This window comes from Citrus sinensis, chromosome 4 (assembly GCF_022201045.2).
Source record: "Citrus sinensis cultivar Valencia sweet orange chromosome 4, DVS_A1.0, whole genome shotgun sequence".
Lineage (NCBI taxonomy): Eukaryota > Viridiplantae > Streptophyta > Magnoliopsida > Sapindales > Rutaceae > Citrus > Citrus sinensis.
This window is the reverse complement of record NC_068559.1, coordinates 6,982,603-7,000,122: the sequence shown is the minus strand read 5'-3', so window position 1 is coordinate 7,000,122 and position 17,520 is coordinate 6,982,603. Positions and strand designations below refer to the sequence as shown.

The 17,520-nt window shown below is 36.1% G+C and overlaps 2 protein-coding genes across 2 annotated transcripts in view; one reads left to right on the top strand and one right to left on the bottom strand.

The window, feature by feature from the left end:
- LOC102608799 (phosphatidylinositol-3-phosphatase myotubularin-1-like) overlaps positions 1–17,520 on the top strand; it is a 77,553-nt gene that overhangs the window by 16,912 nt on the left and 43,121 nt on the right. The gene's annotated exons all lie outside the window — the stretch shown is intronic.
- On the bottom strand, positions 2,356–4,074 carry LOC127901946 (protein STRICTOSIDINE SYNTHASE-LIKE 10-like). Its single transcript, XM_052440291.1, has 2 exons — positions 3,603–4,074; positions 2,356–3,309 (listed from the first exon to the last, which is right to left on the bottom strand). Exons 1-2 carry the CDS (start codon positions 3,863–3,865, stop codon positions 2,565–2,567), a joined length of 1,008 nt encoding a protein of 335 aa, XP_052296251.1. The 5' UTR covers positions 3,866–4,074; the 3' UTR covers positions 2,356–2,564.

Sequence of the window (17,520 nt, the reverse complement as noted above, 5' to 3'; positions counted from 1 at the left end):
ATCCAATTATCTTTATCATTGTTCAACTCATGAAGCAAAAAATATTCCATGAAGCACACAATACCAAAAATTCAAATAAATCAAACAATAAAATATAAGAATTTTTCTAAAGAGGATGTTGGTTAAATAATTAAAAAAAATCAAACACAACAAATCTTAAATATTTGGTGTTTAAAGAGTTTGAAGAAGTCAAAAGCTATTAAACAAAGGGTTGCATAATTAAATATATGATTATAACATTAAAATTAGGCTCTAGTAGCATTGTTGAGAGAAGATGAAAAAACTTCTCTTCCTATGTTAATTAATTGATGTATTTTAAACCACTAAAGTTTAATTGCTAGTATAATAAAATAAATAAATGTTTCAAAAGACTTATAATTAATTATTATTAATGGTTACATATTATTGGATTTAAATGAAAAGAGGAAGAGGCATGTACAAAGAATATCCACCAATATTTTAGATATTTTAGAATATAAAAAGATGAGGAATGATGATGTCACATCACCTCTTGTAGTCGTAACTTTATATAGATATATAGATAATAGGACCGAATAATATTTTTAATATTAAATTTAAGAGGTTATATTGTGGGATCACTAAGAGTTTCACTTTGGACCCATAACAGTGTCACATGACAGAACACCATTATTTGCTGCTAAGATGGTGGGACTGTGCTACGCAACTGCTTAATATTAATAGTGCTATGGGTGTTTTTTTATTAAATTATTATTTTTAAATTGCCTTGCTGTCAAGGCCATTGATATTAAATGAAGAGTAGGAGAATTCTCAAGTTAATCAGTCGGTATAATATTAAGGGAAAAGGACAAAAACACCCCCAACGTTTAGGCAAAGGGACAAAAACTCCCTTAATGTTTCAAAAAAGACATTTACACCCCAATTTATTATAATTTTACCATTATACCCTTCTAGCATATAAAAAAAAATTATTAGATTATCCAATTTGTATATACTGTTAATAAAATTATAAATATACTCTCATTGCCTCATTCCTCTATTTAAATTTTTATTAATAACCAATTTTCAAAAAAGACATCTACACACTTAAAAAAAATTGTAAATAAATTATAATTTTAAAAATAAAATTGGTTATTAATACCATAATAAATAACATAGAAAATTGGTTATAAATGTACAAGTTTAAATGATTGACATGTGGAGAATGGTTAAATATACAAGTTTAAAGTTTAAATAAAATTGGTTATTAATAACTAATTTTATTTTTAAAATTATAATTTATTTACAATTTTTTTAGGTGTATAGATATTTTTTTTGAAAATTAGTTATTGATAAAAATTTAAATAGAGGAATTAGGCAATGAGGGTATATTTATAATTTTTTTATAATATTCAATTTGTCTATTTATAATGTTATTAATAATATATAGACAAATTGGATAATCTAATAATTTTTTTTATATGCTAGAAGCGTATAATGGTAAAATTATAATAAATTGGGGTGTAAATGTCTTTTTTGAAACATTAGAGGGATTTTTGTCCTTTTACCTAAACGTTGGGGGTGTGTTTGTCATTTTCCCTAATATTAATTGTTTCTTTATTATTTAATTATAGTATTAGTTAACAATGAATTGCTTACTAGCCTTTCCAATGTAAACCAAATGATCTATTTCATTATTTTAATATTTTCTTGCTCTGCAATGAGTAGAGGCAACTGTTTGTTAAAGAAATCAAACTGTTCGACGAATTGTTTCAATGAATACCTTGTAACGATATCATCGGTGCTTTGCTCTCTGCCGTTAGTGATGTGCAACATGACATGGATTTGTGACTCAGCAGAGGGCCATGAGTTCTCTCCAACTTAAGGATAAGATCAAAGGATAGAAGGATCCAAATAAAAGTTGTAAAATGGGAAGAACATGTATATTAATCAGCTCTTTGATGGAAATTGATAATAGCCGTTACATTTATTCGCTAGCTCCGCATTGTACTACATTACTATGTATGTTGAGTTCATTTCATTATTACTGTTTCTTTAGATTAAGACTGTATGCGTTTCTTTGATTTTTCTTATCAACTCGCTCAAATGAAATTCAGACGAGACCTTTGAATACACTTCTTGAACTTTTTTGCACAGAGAACAGAATATAATTTAGATGCTAATGGGTTTAGCACTTTAGGTTCTTCTGTTTACGGAAAAGCATTTTGTTGAGGTTTATGCAGAGTTTTATAATCATAACAAGTTTGGGATTGCTTTAGCATCCGAAATAATCAATTCCTTTAAGGATTCTCAAATAAACAACTTTCAGATCCAAAACAACCAATTCCTATAAAGATTCTCAAATAATCAACTTTCTGAATTTATTTTGAGCTCAATTTTATGGTGATGACAGTTTCATGCTTGCTTTTATTCATGCGTATATGCCTAATTAAAGCAAATTTCAACAAAAATACGGATGACTCATTTTATGCAATTAAAAAAGAAAAAAGAAAAAAGAAAAAAGAAAAAAGAAAACTGTAGTTTATTGTATTGTTAGAAGTTAAGAATAAAGAAGAATGAAAAGAAGCAAAAAGAATCAAGCCTAGCTAAGCCTTGATTACAACAACGTAAGGCTGCACTGGAGATCCCGCGTACAAATATCCACCATGTTCTTCGACTTCGCTAACAGAATCGAGATCATTTTGTTTATTTCCTTCTAAAACATCAAGGACATTGCCATTGCTGCCATCAAGCTTTACCGCCACAAGATCTGTCTTGTCATTTCCTCTCTTAGTGTTTAGTGCAACCCAAAAGTCTCCGTTCCTGTCTGTCTCGATGTTGTCCGGAAATTGAGCAACTTGAGCGAACGGTTGCGGAGAATATATAACGCTCTCACCTTCAACCCAGAACCTTAGAATCGTCCTTGAATCTGATTCAGCAACCAGTAAAAATGATTTGTCGTTACTCAGGGTGACGCCATTTGGAAATGCTAAGCCCCTTCGTAATACCGTCACTTGTTTGTTGCGAGGATCGTATTTCAATAATCTTCCACTTCTGTCTCCGCTTTCGATCAGCATAGGGTACTGTCTTCTTTGGAAGTACATGCTGCTGTCGGTAAAATAAACAACGCCGGTATTGGGATCAATGTCCAAGGCGTTTGTGAAGCGAAAGGGAATTCTTTCAGCTGAAGAAGCAAGTTGTTTCGCTGGGCCGCCGTTTCTCCCGACGACCATCAAGCCAAAGTATGCATCAGCGATGTAAAGATCGCATGTAACAGGATTGAATTTAATGCCCAACGGCCTCCCACATAAGGGTTCTAAAATCGTGCTGCTTGTGCCATCACATATCCTCCTTAGCCGCCTAATCAAATCGCATGCAAATTTGAAATTCCGTTGGTACATTTGAAAAGAAATAAATTAATAATTCGTAAACTAGATTTAGTTGAATTGCACATACAAATAAATCAAAGTAATATATCTGATGTTAAAAGAATCGCACATAAGATAGTGAAACGATAACATGCGACCGTCGCCTTTTCTATGTACACGAATTTTTTGAAACACAATAACATGCAAGCATGTAAATTCATGCTACAATACAATGATATAAATTACATACTAACATGTATATATACGAATTCTTACCTGAATGGAGTGGTGATGGCAAATTCAGTCCAACCAAGTTTTGAGTCTTGCCACTTGAGAATTCTACCGTCCGAAACACCGGCGTACGGCCCTTTGCCATTGCAGTCGAAAGCAAGGCTTTCGGGGCCAACTACTCCGGCCGGAAGCTGAAGCTTAAGATGGTGGTTGCCTTTGCGACTGCCGCCGACATTAGAAGGTAAGCCGAAACTAGGAGAAAGCGTAAGGGCAAGAAAGAAGAAAATGATGAGGAGAGAGTTTTTCATTATCGCAATGTGAGAGTAGTGTATACTTTTTGTTGGAGTCCAAAGTTTGTAGTTGTGATTACTTATACTCGTTAATGTTTCCTAATAGGTTTCTGTTTAGGATTTTGATTTATTTAACTGATACGGATTCAGATTGAATGTAAACTCAAATGTTAACTAGACTAGGATAATCAAAACAATAATAATATAAAATTGTAAAGCAGATAAATCCTATTAAAATATGAATTATTATATTAAATTATTTTATTTATTTTCTTTTATCATCCCTTATCGCCCAATCACGTACGTGCAGACCATATTATAATTTAACATAGCATCACAAGAAGAATTCATTATATTATAGAGAAAACGAAAGTATGATGGTAAATAACGTCTTTGTCTCCTTAATTGGATTTTGAATATTTTATAAAAGAAAACAAAACTTATTTTCTTCGTCTTGCTAGTTTGTGTACAGGCTTTTGAGTATATGCCTAATTTACGAAAATTTTAATAAAAATAAACGACTCATTTTATGCACTTTCTGCAAAAAATAAAAGAAAAACGTGGTTTATTGTATTGTTAAAATATAAAAAATAAATAAATATCTACCCTATAACTTAACCCAAGAACTGTATAAATATTCTATCCCATAATAGCATTCCTTAATCCCAGTTTAGATCTTGCTTTACTCACCAAACCTTTACGGGAAAAGAGCAGGTTGGGGGGTTTGTCTATTTACCAATTTTGTTTTGTTAAACGGCAGCCTAAAAAAAAGATATTTGGTTACAATTCAACATGAAAATTAGCTTATTGCATCCTCTCGAAAAACTGAAAGGTTGAAAGCAACATGACACCCATGATTTGGAGTCACTCAAAGAAGAGTAAATAGTTTGTGACAACTAAATAATCACATTAAAAATCCTAAAAAAGCAGATGACTTTGCACATTAACAAAGAAAGAAACGTCTGGGAGGGTCGTTGAAGCAATAACTTTCCCACTGAAACCAGCATTTTTCTTCATCATTTATTGGGTAGGTTCTAATTCTACTACAGGATTTACATGTGACACAGGGACATGCTCCAAACTCAGTCATTTATGTTACAGTAGCGAGTTCAAAGTCATGCATTCGATTGCGATTGCTGCATTTCAAATTTCCAATATATACATGTTTTTGACACTGGACCTGCTGTACTTCCATGAAGTTGACATCATGCCTCAAAGCACATCCAGCAGACATTTCTTTTGCATCAACTAATTCCTCCTGATTGGTCAATCAACGTGCCCACTTGGCCTCCACATAATGCACTTGAAATATTCCCAGGCTCAAGCAGATTATGTTGGGAAAATATGCTCTTTAAAAGCATATGTGTTTATTTAATTGTAATAAACAATTTTTCTGATTAATAAAATAAATGAGGTATTTTATTCAATTATCTTAATTGCATTAATATTTGTATTAAAGTCCATTTAATCATATTATATGTATTTATGTGATCACCATGTGGATTCACAGAAGACATAAATACAAGTTATCTTATGATTAAATAAATTTAGTTCGCAGTTGATAAATAAAGTTGGGCACTTTATTTAGGTATAGACTGTAATAAATTCATTGAATGATTTGTCTTAATCATGTATGAATTTATTAATGTAGTACGACTACATTGAACAGGATCACATATGAGATTTAATTAACTTTGTAATAACTGTCAGACTTATTAAATCTCATAGGCGTTGATTTTACTGTAATCTTAATCTTGAGTTAATTATGATTTCATGATTGTAATTGTTATTCCATTTGAGTTACCAATGGGCACGACACATTCTTGTGGTCAAGATTACCCGGTATCTTGGTGGGAGCAATTATGAGTATTGGAGTTATGGATTAACAATATAGAATTTGTACAACACATCTCTTGATGGGTTTTCGGCACTTGATCATAGAATTCTCTGGCCAGAGTGTGTAAACATATTTAGTATGTTGAAAATGATCATTAGAGAAAACCAGTAAGGATCAAGGAATAAGATGTTATTAAATTGATTGGACAGTTGAGATATCAATTTAATTAACGATGTGGTACAAAGGATTGTGCAGTAAAGAAATCAATGTGGCTTGGGACGAATTATTATTCGAGCATACAATTATGGAAGTCAGTTCCAATCTTTTAGTGGAGTAGATTTGGAATTAAATAATTGGGCTAGTTTAATTACAGGCCTAATTATTGTAGCCACTATTGTATGTTCCCAAATGATCCCCGGGTTAGCTCATTTAATTGACTGCACCACTACTGGACTAATAAGTAAGATAACTAGCGATTTCGGTCAAAAGCCTAAATATATCATTTAGTGGGAGGCTCCATTTAATTAGCTTTTGTATAAGGGGCCTTATGTTATTTTACAAGGTGGGTCCCCAATTGAAAAAGTAAATAAACGTGAGTTTTATTTAGGGCATTTTTTGGAGCCTAGGCTTTTCACTAAAGGGAGATATATAAGGCTTATTTTTCCCTAAAGAAAAGTAGAGAAGCCACTTTATACAGATCAGAGAAAAAGATTTTTCTCTCCATTGTTGAGAGAAAAATTTTCTCGTGCTAGTTGCTTTGGTAGTGATAAAGGCGCCCACACGTCAAGTGCAGATCGAACCTGAGTCATAACCTGGAAGATCATTGGAGACAGTTCGTGATCTAACAAGCGTGGTGGTGACGGATCGTGATCTAACAAGAGTGGTGGTGGCGGATCGTGATCTAGGAGCCTAAATCACTTCAGCGGAAAAAAGCCAACTCAGATTTTCAAGGTACGATTTCTGAATTACGTATTCCTATATATTATATGAGAGCGGTCCTTAAAAGGTTTTATAAAAATTTTAAAAACCTGATTTTTCCCCAACAATTGGTATCAGAGCTATCTCATATTAATATATAAGAATATTGTATGAAATCATTCTTGAAATTTATGTATTAGAGTGGCACATTTTATTCAGATATATATTATTTGTTTAATATATGAATAAAGCATGTTTATGGTTTGTCTTAATTCATGGTTAGATGTTCTACTGTATTTTTCGTTTGGATCTGTAACAAGAGGGGTGGTTTATTATCACCATGTTTCCCTCTTGATTTTTTTTCTGTTATAGAATTTTTGTAAGCCAAAAATTGGCCTAGGAAATTTGTAAATCAACGGAAAATAATCACGGATGTCAGATCAGAGGAAACGGAGGCCGGAAATTTCAGAAGCATGCTGCCAGCAGCCACGAGCAACAGCAATGCGCGCGGCCCACGTGGGCAGCAGCGCGCGCGGCTCGCGAGGGCAGCAGCACCTGCGGCTCACCTGGGCAGCGGCACGCGCTGCACGCCCAGCAGTTGCCGCATGCGTGCGGCAAGCGCGCTGTGTGCGCAGTGGCTGGCAGCTGCAGCACGCTGCCAGCAGCGCGCGCTGCACACGCAGCAGCAGCGTGCGCAGAAGCAGCGTGCGTTCCAGCAAGCAGCGCGCGCAGGGTTGGTTTGTTTCTGGCGTATCGGCGACGGCAAACTCGACGTTGATAGCGGCTGTCCGGTGAGATTGGCCTGAACAGTGGCCGTTTCTGCTGGTGGCGGCTGGGGAAGAAGAGGAAAAGAAAATGTGATTTTAGGGTTCCATGGTTTTTACCATGGAGGTCCCTATAGTTTCATATTTGTTTCTTGTGGGCAGAAAATTTTAATTTTTTGCATTTAAGTCCAAACATAGTTTTGGGCTTAATTAATCCTAGTTTTAGGCCCAATTTCAATTGGGCTTAATGGATTAAAAATGCATAGACAAAATTAAATACATTAAATTTATTTTTGGTCCAAAAGTTTTATTTTAATAATAAAAAAAAATAAAACTATCTATTTATTTATTTCTTTTTAAAATTAAAAATTGGACCAATTATAAATTAAAAAGCCCAATTTCCCCAGTCCATTAACAAAAACAAGATTATGGAAGATGGATATTGACAAGAAGCCCAATGAAGATTAGGCTTAGAGTTAATGTATTTTTCATTATTAAGAAAGCCATGAATTAAGATTATTTAATTATTTTTCTATATGTTATGTTTTGGATGATAACATGCCATGATAACATGTCATATAGAATAGGTAGTGCCACTCTATGCATAATGTTACATGTCATTCATTAATAATGAATCTCATTATATTGTTTGAAATTTGTACATGCTTAATAATATTTGATATCATCTAGATAATATTATAGGAAGCATGCAATTAACAATATGTATGTTTTAAAAAGGAAAAACCAATTTTAAAATATTGAGTGGGAGAGGGAAAATTCAAGATAATTTTCCCACGGGTTCCATTGTTAGTTCAATAATAAAATTATATATATACCTCGACTTCATGATACGGTGATGCTCCCTTCGGAGGGTATATATATTAGATATTTTATTTGATGAACTTCTTCAAAGATAAAATTGAAATATTTTTCAATCGATTGTTCACCCCAACGGTGACTATTGATATGAAAAATACGTAGATTGAAACAATGGTTATACACTCAACTAAAATTTGTTATTAACCTTCCCAACGAAGCTCTGTTAACAAATTTAGGCCCAAAAAGATAACGATAATTATTTATCATGTCTCTACATGAAAGTAAATAATCCAATGGGTAATTGGGTCTAGTAAGTATAGACATGACTTCCCCACCAGATAGCTTGTCAAAGCGGAACTAGATTATCGTTACAATAAATTAAAATGCATTTATGGTTTTATGCATTTTTGTCATTTATTGTGAATATTATTTCAAATTATTTATGCATGGATGTTTTATTTTTCAGAAAATGTCTTCCCTAAGCCCACTTACTATTATTCTGAGTCAAAACAAACTCACTGGAGAGAACTACATAGATTGGAAAAGAAATCTATTCATTGTCCTGACTGCTGAAAATTATAAATATGTCTTAACCCAGCCATGCCCCCCAGTTCCAGCGGATGATGCTCATAGAAATCAGAGGAGGCTTTATGAGAAATGGCAAAAGGCCAATGAAATGGCAAAGTGCTACATTCTAGCCTCAATTTCTAATATTCTGCAGACCAAACATCAGAACTTGGAGACTGCCACTGAAATAATGGATAGTCTCCAACAGATGTTCGGGCAGAGTACTCGCTCTGCGAGACAAGCAGCGCTGAAAGGAATTATGAACAGTAAAATGGGGAAGGGCACAAGAGTTCGTGATCATGTCCTCAAAATGATGGACTCTTTGAATGAGGCTGAGATTCAGGGAGCACAAATCGATGATAACTCAAAGATTGACATGGTGCTAGAATCTCTGCCAGAAACATTCAAGGAGTTTAAGGTCAATTATAACATGAACAAAAGAAACATGACCTTAACTGAATTGATGAACGAACTCCATTCTGCTGAAGAGATCTATCGTGATGAGAAATCTCTGGGAAGCATAAATATTACTGAAAAAAGTTCATCTTTTGGGCCTAAACCGAAAGGCAAAGGTAAGAAGAAAGCTGGGAAAAAGAGACCGTCTACCAAGCAAGATGGCAAGCCGAAAGGCAAATGCTTCAAGTGTGGACAGAAAGGTCACTGGAAAAAGGATTGCCCTAAGATTGTGAAATCAGGTATGGGAAATCTTTTTGTAATTGAGGCCTGTTTAGTTCAGAATCCTATTGACACTTGGGTGTTGGATTCAGGAGCAACTAATCATATTTGTAATTCACTTTATTGGTTTCAGGAAACCAGGAAAATAAGTGAAGGAAGCGTCAAGCTGCAGTTAGGGACAGGACAGTTCGTGTCAGCAGTAAAGACTGGATCTGTTTTATTATCTTTTAATAATGAGACTTTAGTTTTGAATAATTGTCTTTATGTTCCAGACATTAAGAGGAATTTAATTTCAGTAGCTTGTTTGTCAAAGCAAGGGTACACTGTAAATTTTGGATCCTCTGTTTCTATTTTTCATAATAAGAGACTTATTTGTTCTGGTACATTGGAAGATAATTTATATCATTTAAGTCCAATGATCCATTCTATGCATGACACAGTGATAAATAATGATGAGCATACACATTTATCTAAGAAAAGAAATATTTCTTCCAACCAATGTTACCTCTGGCATTTACGCTTGGGTCATATAAACCAAAATAGGATACAGAGAATGATCAAAGATGGGCTCTTGGGTCCATTAGAAAATGAATCATTGTCACTCTGTGAATCCTGTTTAGAAGGGAAAATGACCAAAAGGCCATTCTCGGCCAAAGGAGTACGTGCAACAGTACCACTTGAATTGGTACATACAGATGTATGTGGACCAATCAATGTACAAGCTCGAGGAGGTTATGAGTATTTCATCACTTTTACTGATGATTACTCAAGATACGGTTATGTTTATCTGATGCGTCATAAGTCTGAAGCTCTTGAGAAATTCAAAGAGTATAGGGCTGAGACAGAAAAGCAATTAGATAAGAACATAAAGAAACTTCGATCTGATCGAGGTGGTGAATTTCTCTCAGGAGATTTCAAAGAGTATCTGGTTGAAAATGAGATTATATCTCAATTGACTGCCTTGGGAACACCACAACAAAATGGGGTAGCTGAAAGAAGAAATAGAACTCTTTTGGATATGATGAGATCTATGCTTAGTTATTCGTCATTACCAATCTCTTTTTGGGGACTAGCACTGGAAACTGCAGTTTACCTTTTGAACTTAGTTCCATCTAAGTCAGTGCCTAAAACCCCAATAGAATTATGGTCAGGTCGCAAACCAAGTTTACGACATTTCCGTATTTGGGGATCACCAGCACATGTGCTGAAACCAAAGGTAGACAAAATGGATTCACGTTCTGAGGTTTGTATGTTTGTGGGGTATCCCAAAGGAACAAGGGGAGGTTTATTTTATAGTCCTCAAGATAGGAAAGTGATCGTGAGCACACATTTCACTTCCCTTGAGGAAGACTATATGAATAACTTCAAACCTAAGAGTAAGGTAATACTTGAAGAACTGTCAGGTGATCAGGTTGATGCTCAGCTTTCAATGCCTGTTACAGAACATGAAGAACAGCAACAACCAGATGATCAACACAGGATTAACCCTGAACAACCATCACTTTTAGAACCTCGTCGTAGTGGGAGGGTAACTAGGTTACCTGCGAGATACATGCTTTTGGGAGAAACCTATACGGCTATCTCAGATGAACATGTACAAGATCCCATTAGTTACAATGAAGCTCTAATAGATAGAGATGTTGAATTTTGGAAAAAGGCCATGAATCAAGAAATGGAATCTATGTATTCCAATAAAGTCTGGGAACTTGTAGAGGCACCAAATGGGGTAAAACCTATAGGATGCAAGTGGATCTACAAGAGAAAAAGAGGAGTAGAGGGAAGGGTGGAAACATTTAAAGCAAGATTAGTAGCCAAAGGGTTTACTCAGAAAGAGGGAATCGATTATGAGGAAACTTTTTCTCCGGTTGCTATGCTTAAATCCATCAGGATTCTGCTCTCCATTGCTGCAGTGCTAGATTATGAAATTTGGCAAATGGATGTCAAGACTGCCTTTCTCAACGGGCATCTTGAAGAAAACATCTACATGCAGCAACCAGATGGATTTATACAAAGAGGCCAAGAACACATGGTATGTAAGTTGCAGAGATCCATTTATGGATTGAAGCAAGCATCCCGGTCATGGAACATCAGATTTGATCAAGCGATAAAATCGCTTGGATTCATTCAGAACATTGATGAACCATGTGTGTACAAGAAAATTCAAGAAAAATCTGTAGCCTTCCTAATTCTTTATGTAGACGATATTCTCCTAATTGGAAATGATATAGGAGTATTGACTACAATAAAGAGTTGGTTAGCAAAACAATTTGATATGAAAGACCTGGGAGAGGCAAGTTATATTCTTGGTATCAAATTATTACGAGACCGGAAGAATAAAACTTTAGCCTTGTCTCAAGCGGTCTATATCGATAAGATATTGGCTAGATTTAGCATGGAAAATTCCAAGACTGGTTTATTACCATTCAGACATGGAATTACATTCTCTAAGGATCAATCACCTAAAACATCTGAAGAGATAGAGAGAATGAGACAAGTTCCCTATGCAGAAGCTGTGGGAAGTCTTATGTATGCCATGCTTTGCACTAGGCCAGGCATTTGTTTTGCGGTAGGGATGATTAGTAGATATCAATCTAATCCTGGACCTGAACACTGGACTGCGGTCAAGCATATAATGAAGTATCTGAAAAGAACTAAAAATTATATGCTTGTGTATTCTGGTGATGAACTCATTCCAGTGGGTTATACTGATTCTGACTTTATGTCAGATAAGGATTCCAGAAAATCAACTTCCGGCTATGTGTTTACATTGGGAAGTGGAGCTATTAGTTGGAGGAGTGTGAAACAATCTTGTATCGCAGACTCCACAACTGAAGCTGAATATGTGGCTGCATCCGAAGCTGCAAAAGAAGCTGTATGGCTCCGCAAGTTCCTACAAGATCTTGAGGTGGTACCTGCTGTAACTGCACCCCTGAAACTATTTTGCGATAATAGTGGTGCGGTAGCTCAATCTAAGGAACCAAGGAACCACAAGAAACAAAAACATATTGAGAGGAAGTATCATCTTATAAGGGATATAGTGCAGAGAGGTGATGTGGAGGTTACTCAGATTGCGTCACAGCAAAACTTGGCAGATCCTTTTACTAAGGCCATACCTGGGAAACCTTTTAACTTGCACTTAGATTCCATGGGCATGCGTGAGATGCCAAATATGCTTTGAGAGCTAGTGGGAGATTGTTGGGAAAATATGCTCTTTAAAAGCATATGTGTTTATTTAATTGTAATAAACAATTTTTCTGATTAATAAAATAAATGAGGTATTTTATTCAAATATCTTAATTGCATTAATATTTGTATTAAAGTCCATTTAATCATATTATATGTATTTATGTGATCACCATGTGGATTCACAGAAGACATAAATACAAGTTATCTTATGATTAAATAAATTTAGTTCGCAGTTGATAAATAAAGTTGGGCACTTTATTTAGGTATAGACTGTAATAAATTCATTGAATGATTTATCTTAATAATGTATGAATTTATTAATGTAGTACGACTACATTGAACAGGATCACATATGAGATTTAATTAACTTTGTAATAACTGTCAGACTTATTAAATCTCATAGGCGTTGATTTTACTGTAATCTTAATCTTGAGTTAATTATGATTTCATGATTGTAATTGTTATTCCATTTGAGTTACCAATGGGCACGACACATTCTTGTGGTCAAGATTACCCGGTATCTTGGTGGGAGCAATTATGAGTATTGGAGTTATGGATTAACAATATAGAATTTGTACAACACATCTCTTGATGGGTTTTCGGCACTTGATCATAGAATTCTCTGGCCAGAGTGTGTAAACATATTTAGTATGTTGAAAATGATCATTAGAGAAAACCAGTAAGGATCAAGGAATAAGATGTTATTAAATTGATTGGACAGTTGAGATATCAATTTAATTAACGATGTGGTACAAAGGATTGTGCAGTAAAGAAATCAATGTGGCTTGGGACGAATTATTATTCGAGCATACAATTATGGAAGTCAGTTCCAATCTTTTAGTGGAGTAGATTTGGAATTAAATAATTGGGCTAGTTTAATTACAGGCCTAATTATTGTAGCCACTATTGTATGTTCCCAAATGATCCCCGGGTTAGCTCATTTAATTGACTGCACCACTACTGGACTAATAAGTAAGATAACTAGCGATTTCGGTCAAAAGCCTAAATATATCATTTAGTGGGAGGCTCCATTTAATTAGCTTTTGTATAAGGGGCCTTATGTTATTTTACAAGGTGGGTCCCCAATTGAAAAAGTAAATAAACGTGAGTTTTATTTAGGGCATTTTTTGGAGCCTAGGCTTTTCACTAAAGGGAGATATATAAGGCTTATTTTTCCCTAAAGAAAAGTAGAGAAGCCACTTTATACAGATCAGAGAAAAAGATTTTTCTCTCCATTGTTGAGAGAAAAATTTTCTCGTGCTAGTTGCTTTGGTAGTGATAAAGGCGCCCACACGTCAAGTGCAGATCGAACCTGAGTCATAACCTGGAAGATCATTGGAGACAGTTCGTGATCTAACAAGCGTGGTGGTGACGGATCGTGATCTAACAAGAGTGGTGGTGGCGGATCGTGATCTAGGAGCCTAAATCACTTCAGCGGAAAAAAGCCAACTCAGATTTTCAAGGTACGATTTCTGAATTACGTATTCCTATATATTATATGAGAGCGGTCCTTAAAAGGTTTTATAAAAATTTTAAAAACCTGATTTTTCCCCAACAGATTAAGCACTACAACTACAGAGATTGTATACATATGTATCAGGAAAAGCCAAAGGGATCTGATTTGCAACTGCTAGAATTACGGCAAAAGAAAATACCAACCAGGAATCCCATTCTCTTCACAATATGTAATGGCCATTGTGTCCATGGACATAAAGTTGCCGGAGACTGCCTCCCTGTAAGATATGTGTTCCGGTACTACATGGCCATTACCAGAGTGGGAATCATATATACCATTGACACTTACACCTTTAACCATTGCATCCGCATTAACTGACATGAAAAATATGCAAAGCATGTCATTATTATTTTCCAAGTAAAGCTCCACACAAACAGGTAAAAGGAGAAAGAACACCAGTACTGGCAGTAAACCATGATTATAGCGAGTGATATTATATACAGAAACAAGAGAATGAAATAAAGCTGTTAAGTAGTACAAGCTTACGTTCAGAAGCTCCAAGAGCAGCAGCAGCATCAGTGGTAAAAACCGGATTTCCAGTGCCGGCACCAATGCCACCAAATATCACAACTCTCCCTTTTTCAAGATGTCGGATGGCTCTTTGCCTGCTATATGGTTCATCAACCTCTGGCAAAGCAAATGCACTTTGAACACGCGTCTTAATTTCCAGCTTCTCCAAGGCTGATTGAAGCAATATAGAATTCATAACCGTTGCCATCATTCTGAAATGAAATCACGGTCACATTGCAAAAGGTATTATAAGGTTGGGAAGAGATATAAGCAACCTACAACTGTATGGATCACTTAGAGCAGCACTAAAGGTGTCAAGGCCTGACCCAGATGATAAATTCAGTATCCAATATAATAGCAATTCAATTTCAACGCTGCATCAATGAAATATAAGCATAAAATGGGAGAAAATGAGGATAGAACTGCGAACTTTGTAACATAATAAACAAAACTTCCTAACTCTTTAATGACCATTATGAACATGGTCAACATAATAACATAATAACAAAACTTCCTAATCTATACTGACCATATAAGCATGGTCTGTTAACATAATAAACAAAACATCCTAATTCTAGACTCTACAGTCAACAAGATAGACTCCAACTATAATTGAAAGATAGAGATGAAAGTTTAAATGCAAGATAAATAACATAGAAATTACCCAATTTGATAAGCTGTGGGTCTATCGAAGCCAGTATCAGAAAGCCATGAATCCCCGCAAAAGAAGTTTCGACCTCTAAGAACAATTGCCACCTAAAGGTCACTTAATAATGAGCATCTACAACCTAAACTTAGAAAAACACAAATAAAGGAACATTTTGAACAATTAAAACATGTAAAAGAGAGTTTGGGCAATACCTCCACCCCAAGACGACAGGCTGATGCTACTTCCCTGGCAATCTGCATCACCACCTAATAACACAAACCATATGTAAAACGGTTTCCCCATGTAAAACCAACCATAACACACTGCAAACAAATTGTACATCTAAATACTTCCTTATTCGCAAAATTTAAACCACATCAACTTATACTTAAAAGAGGGCAAAAGAATTGCACTTTGGGGTCGATATTATGGCAGTTCCCAACTAGCGCAGAACCGCTAATTTTGAACACTACTCTCTGCCATTGTAGATTTTGTTGCGGTTTGGATTTCAAATTATATGTGACTGTAGAAGTGCTAGGAGTATATCTGCCCAAATAAACAATTAAGAATGGACATTTAATCAGACGATAATAACATAATACAAACCCCCTTCTGTAGCATGAGAGAGGTTAGAAAGAAACAATCTCATATTTAAGAAAGCCCATACATACAAAGACACACGGTGCATACAGTGTTGAAACAAATATAAAAACAACCTAGCATAATTGCATTTTAGATGCCCTGCCAATAAAGCATTGTCACTTGGTGAAGTCGCTCGAAGACTAGAAGGGTGTTGCCCAACACTAGAATGTATTGCCTACATAAAAACAATCTAGCAAAATCGCATCTTAGATACCATGCAATTAAAGCATTGTCACATGGTGATCTCACTCAATATTAGAAGGTTATTGCCGACTAGAGCAATTTAGTTGCGTATACTTTCATTTCACCATACATGCTAAACGAGTTATCCCCAAACAAGATAAACCACTCAGCAAGCTAAATAAACAAAACCCCATCAATTTTACATACTCCGAAAGTCAAGCATAGTATAGTCAGATTGCTGGTCCCTTTTAATGGTGATAACTTTTTGGGCGACCGGGACTTTCATGGCGAGTTAGTACATGGATACCACCGCTTTAGTTGCTACTAAGAACGGCCAATATTGTAGGCACCTGGGTGATCTACAATAAGAAAATCAATCATATGAACAACACGGTGAGGTACCTTACCAAGTGTAACGGGCAGCGTAATGATGCCCTTTGGTATAACCATATCTCTGGCGAACCCAATAAGAGGCGTAGCATAGGGGGTGATCTTTGGCGACTCAATCAATAGTTGATCCAAGGCGCTTTTGAAAATGATGTCAACGGAGCTGCTGGTATCTACAAGAGTTCTTGCTGCCTTACCGGTGGCAACCTTCAACGTAACTACTAAGGTATCGTCATGGGGGTACGAGATACCCTCCGCATCTTTTTCTGTAAAAAGGATAGGCGGGGGATGGTGGGGTACCTTCGGTGTACCCCATTCATTAAGGTTGACTTCTCTGCCAATATTGGTGGTTATCGACAACGATCTACCATAGCCTTTGATAGCCCTCCTAGATTGGCCCGCTAAAGTCGGTCCGCCCATGATCATCTGGACATACCCGCATTTCTTATGTCCCGAGGGTACCTCTCGTTCAGGACTGCCATCAGCTACCCGCTTGCCCTTATCTTGCTCCGCGGATTTCTGAGCTTCTCTCATGCCAGCAACAAATTCTTTGAGGTACTCGCTAAGAATCAAAGATTCAATTTCCTCTTGCAAGGTAAAACACTCGGTTGTGCTGTGACCGAAGTCCTCATAGAACTCACAATACTTCAGGCTATGCTTCATGTTAGGGTACTTCTTCATTGGCTTAGGAGGACGAAGGAGGCCACTATCCCGAATATGGTAGAAGATCTGCTCTGGGGATCGATTCAGTGGATGGTAAGATTTGTACCGAGGCCTCGGTGGTGGCTCTCGCTGATCCGGTGGTGGCGATCTTGGAGGTTAGGGTACCCTCAGGGTACCTTGAGCGTTATACCTTGTCCCTGCGGGGCAGCCCGTGGAGGGCTCCGTGCTCGGGGTACCTGTGGTATTGGGGCCTCCATCCTCTTGGGCTTCTCCTTGTTCTTTGTAACATCGGCTTTATCTTCTTGGCGCTTCAATTGGCATTTCTCATCCATCTCCACCTGCTGCAACGCCCGGGAA

Excerpts from the sequence above, each read along its gene's own strand:
- LOC127901946 (XM_052440291.1), bottom strand. The coding sequence starts at position 3,865 with ATGAAAAACTCTCTCCTCATCATTTTCTTCTTTCTTGCCCTTACGCTT. Across the intron at positions 3,310-3,602 it reads GCCATCACCACTCCATTCAG|GAGGATATGTGATGGCACAA; the intron begins GTAAGAATTCGT and ends TAGGCGGCTAAG.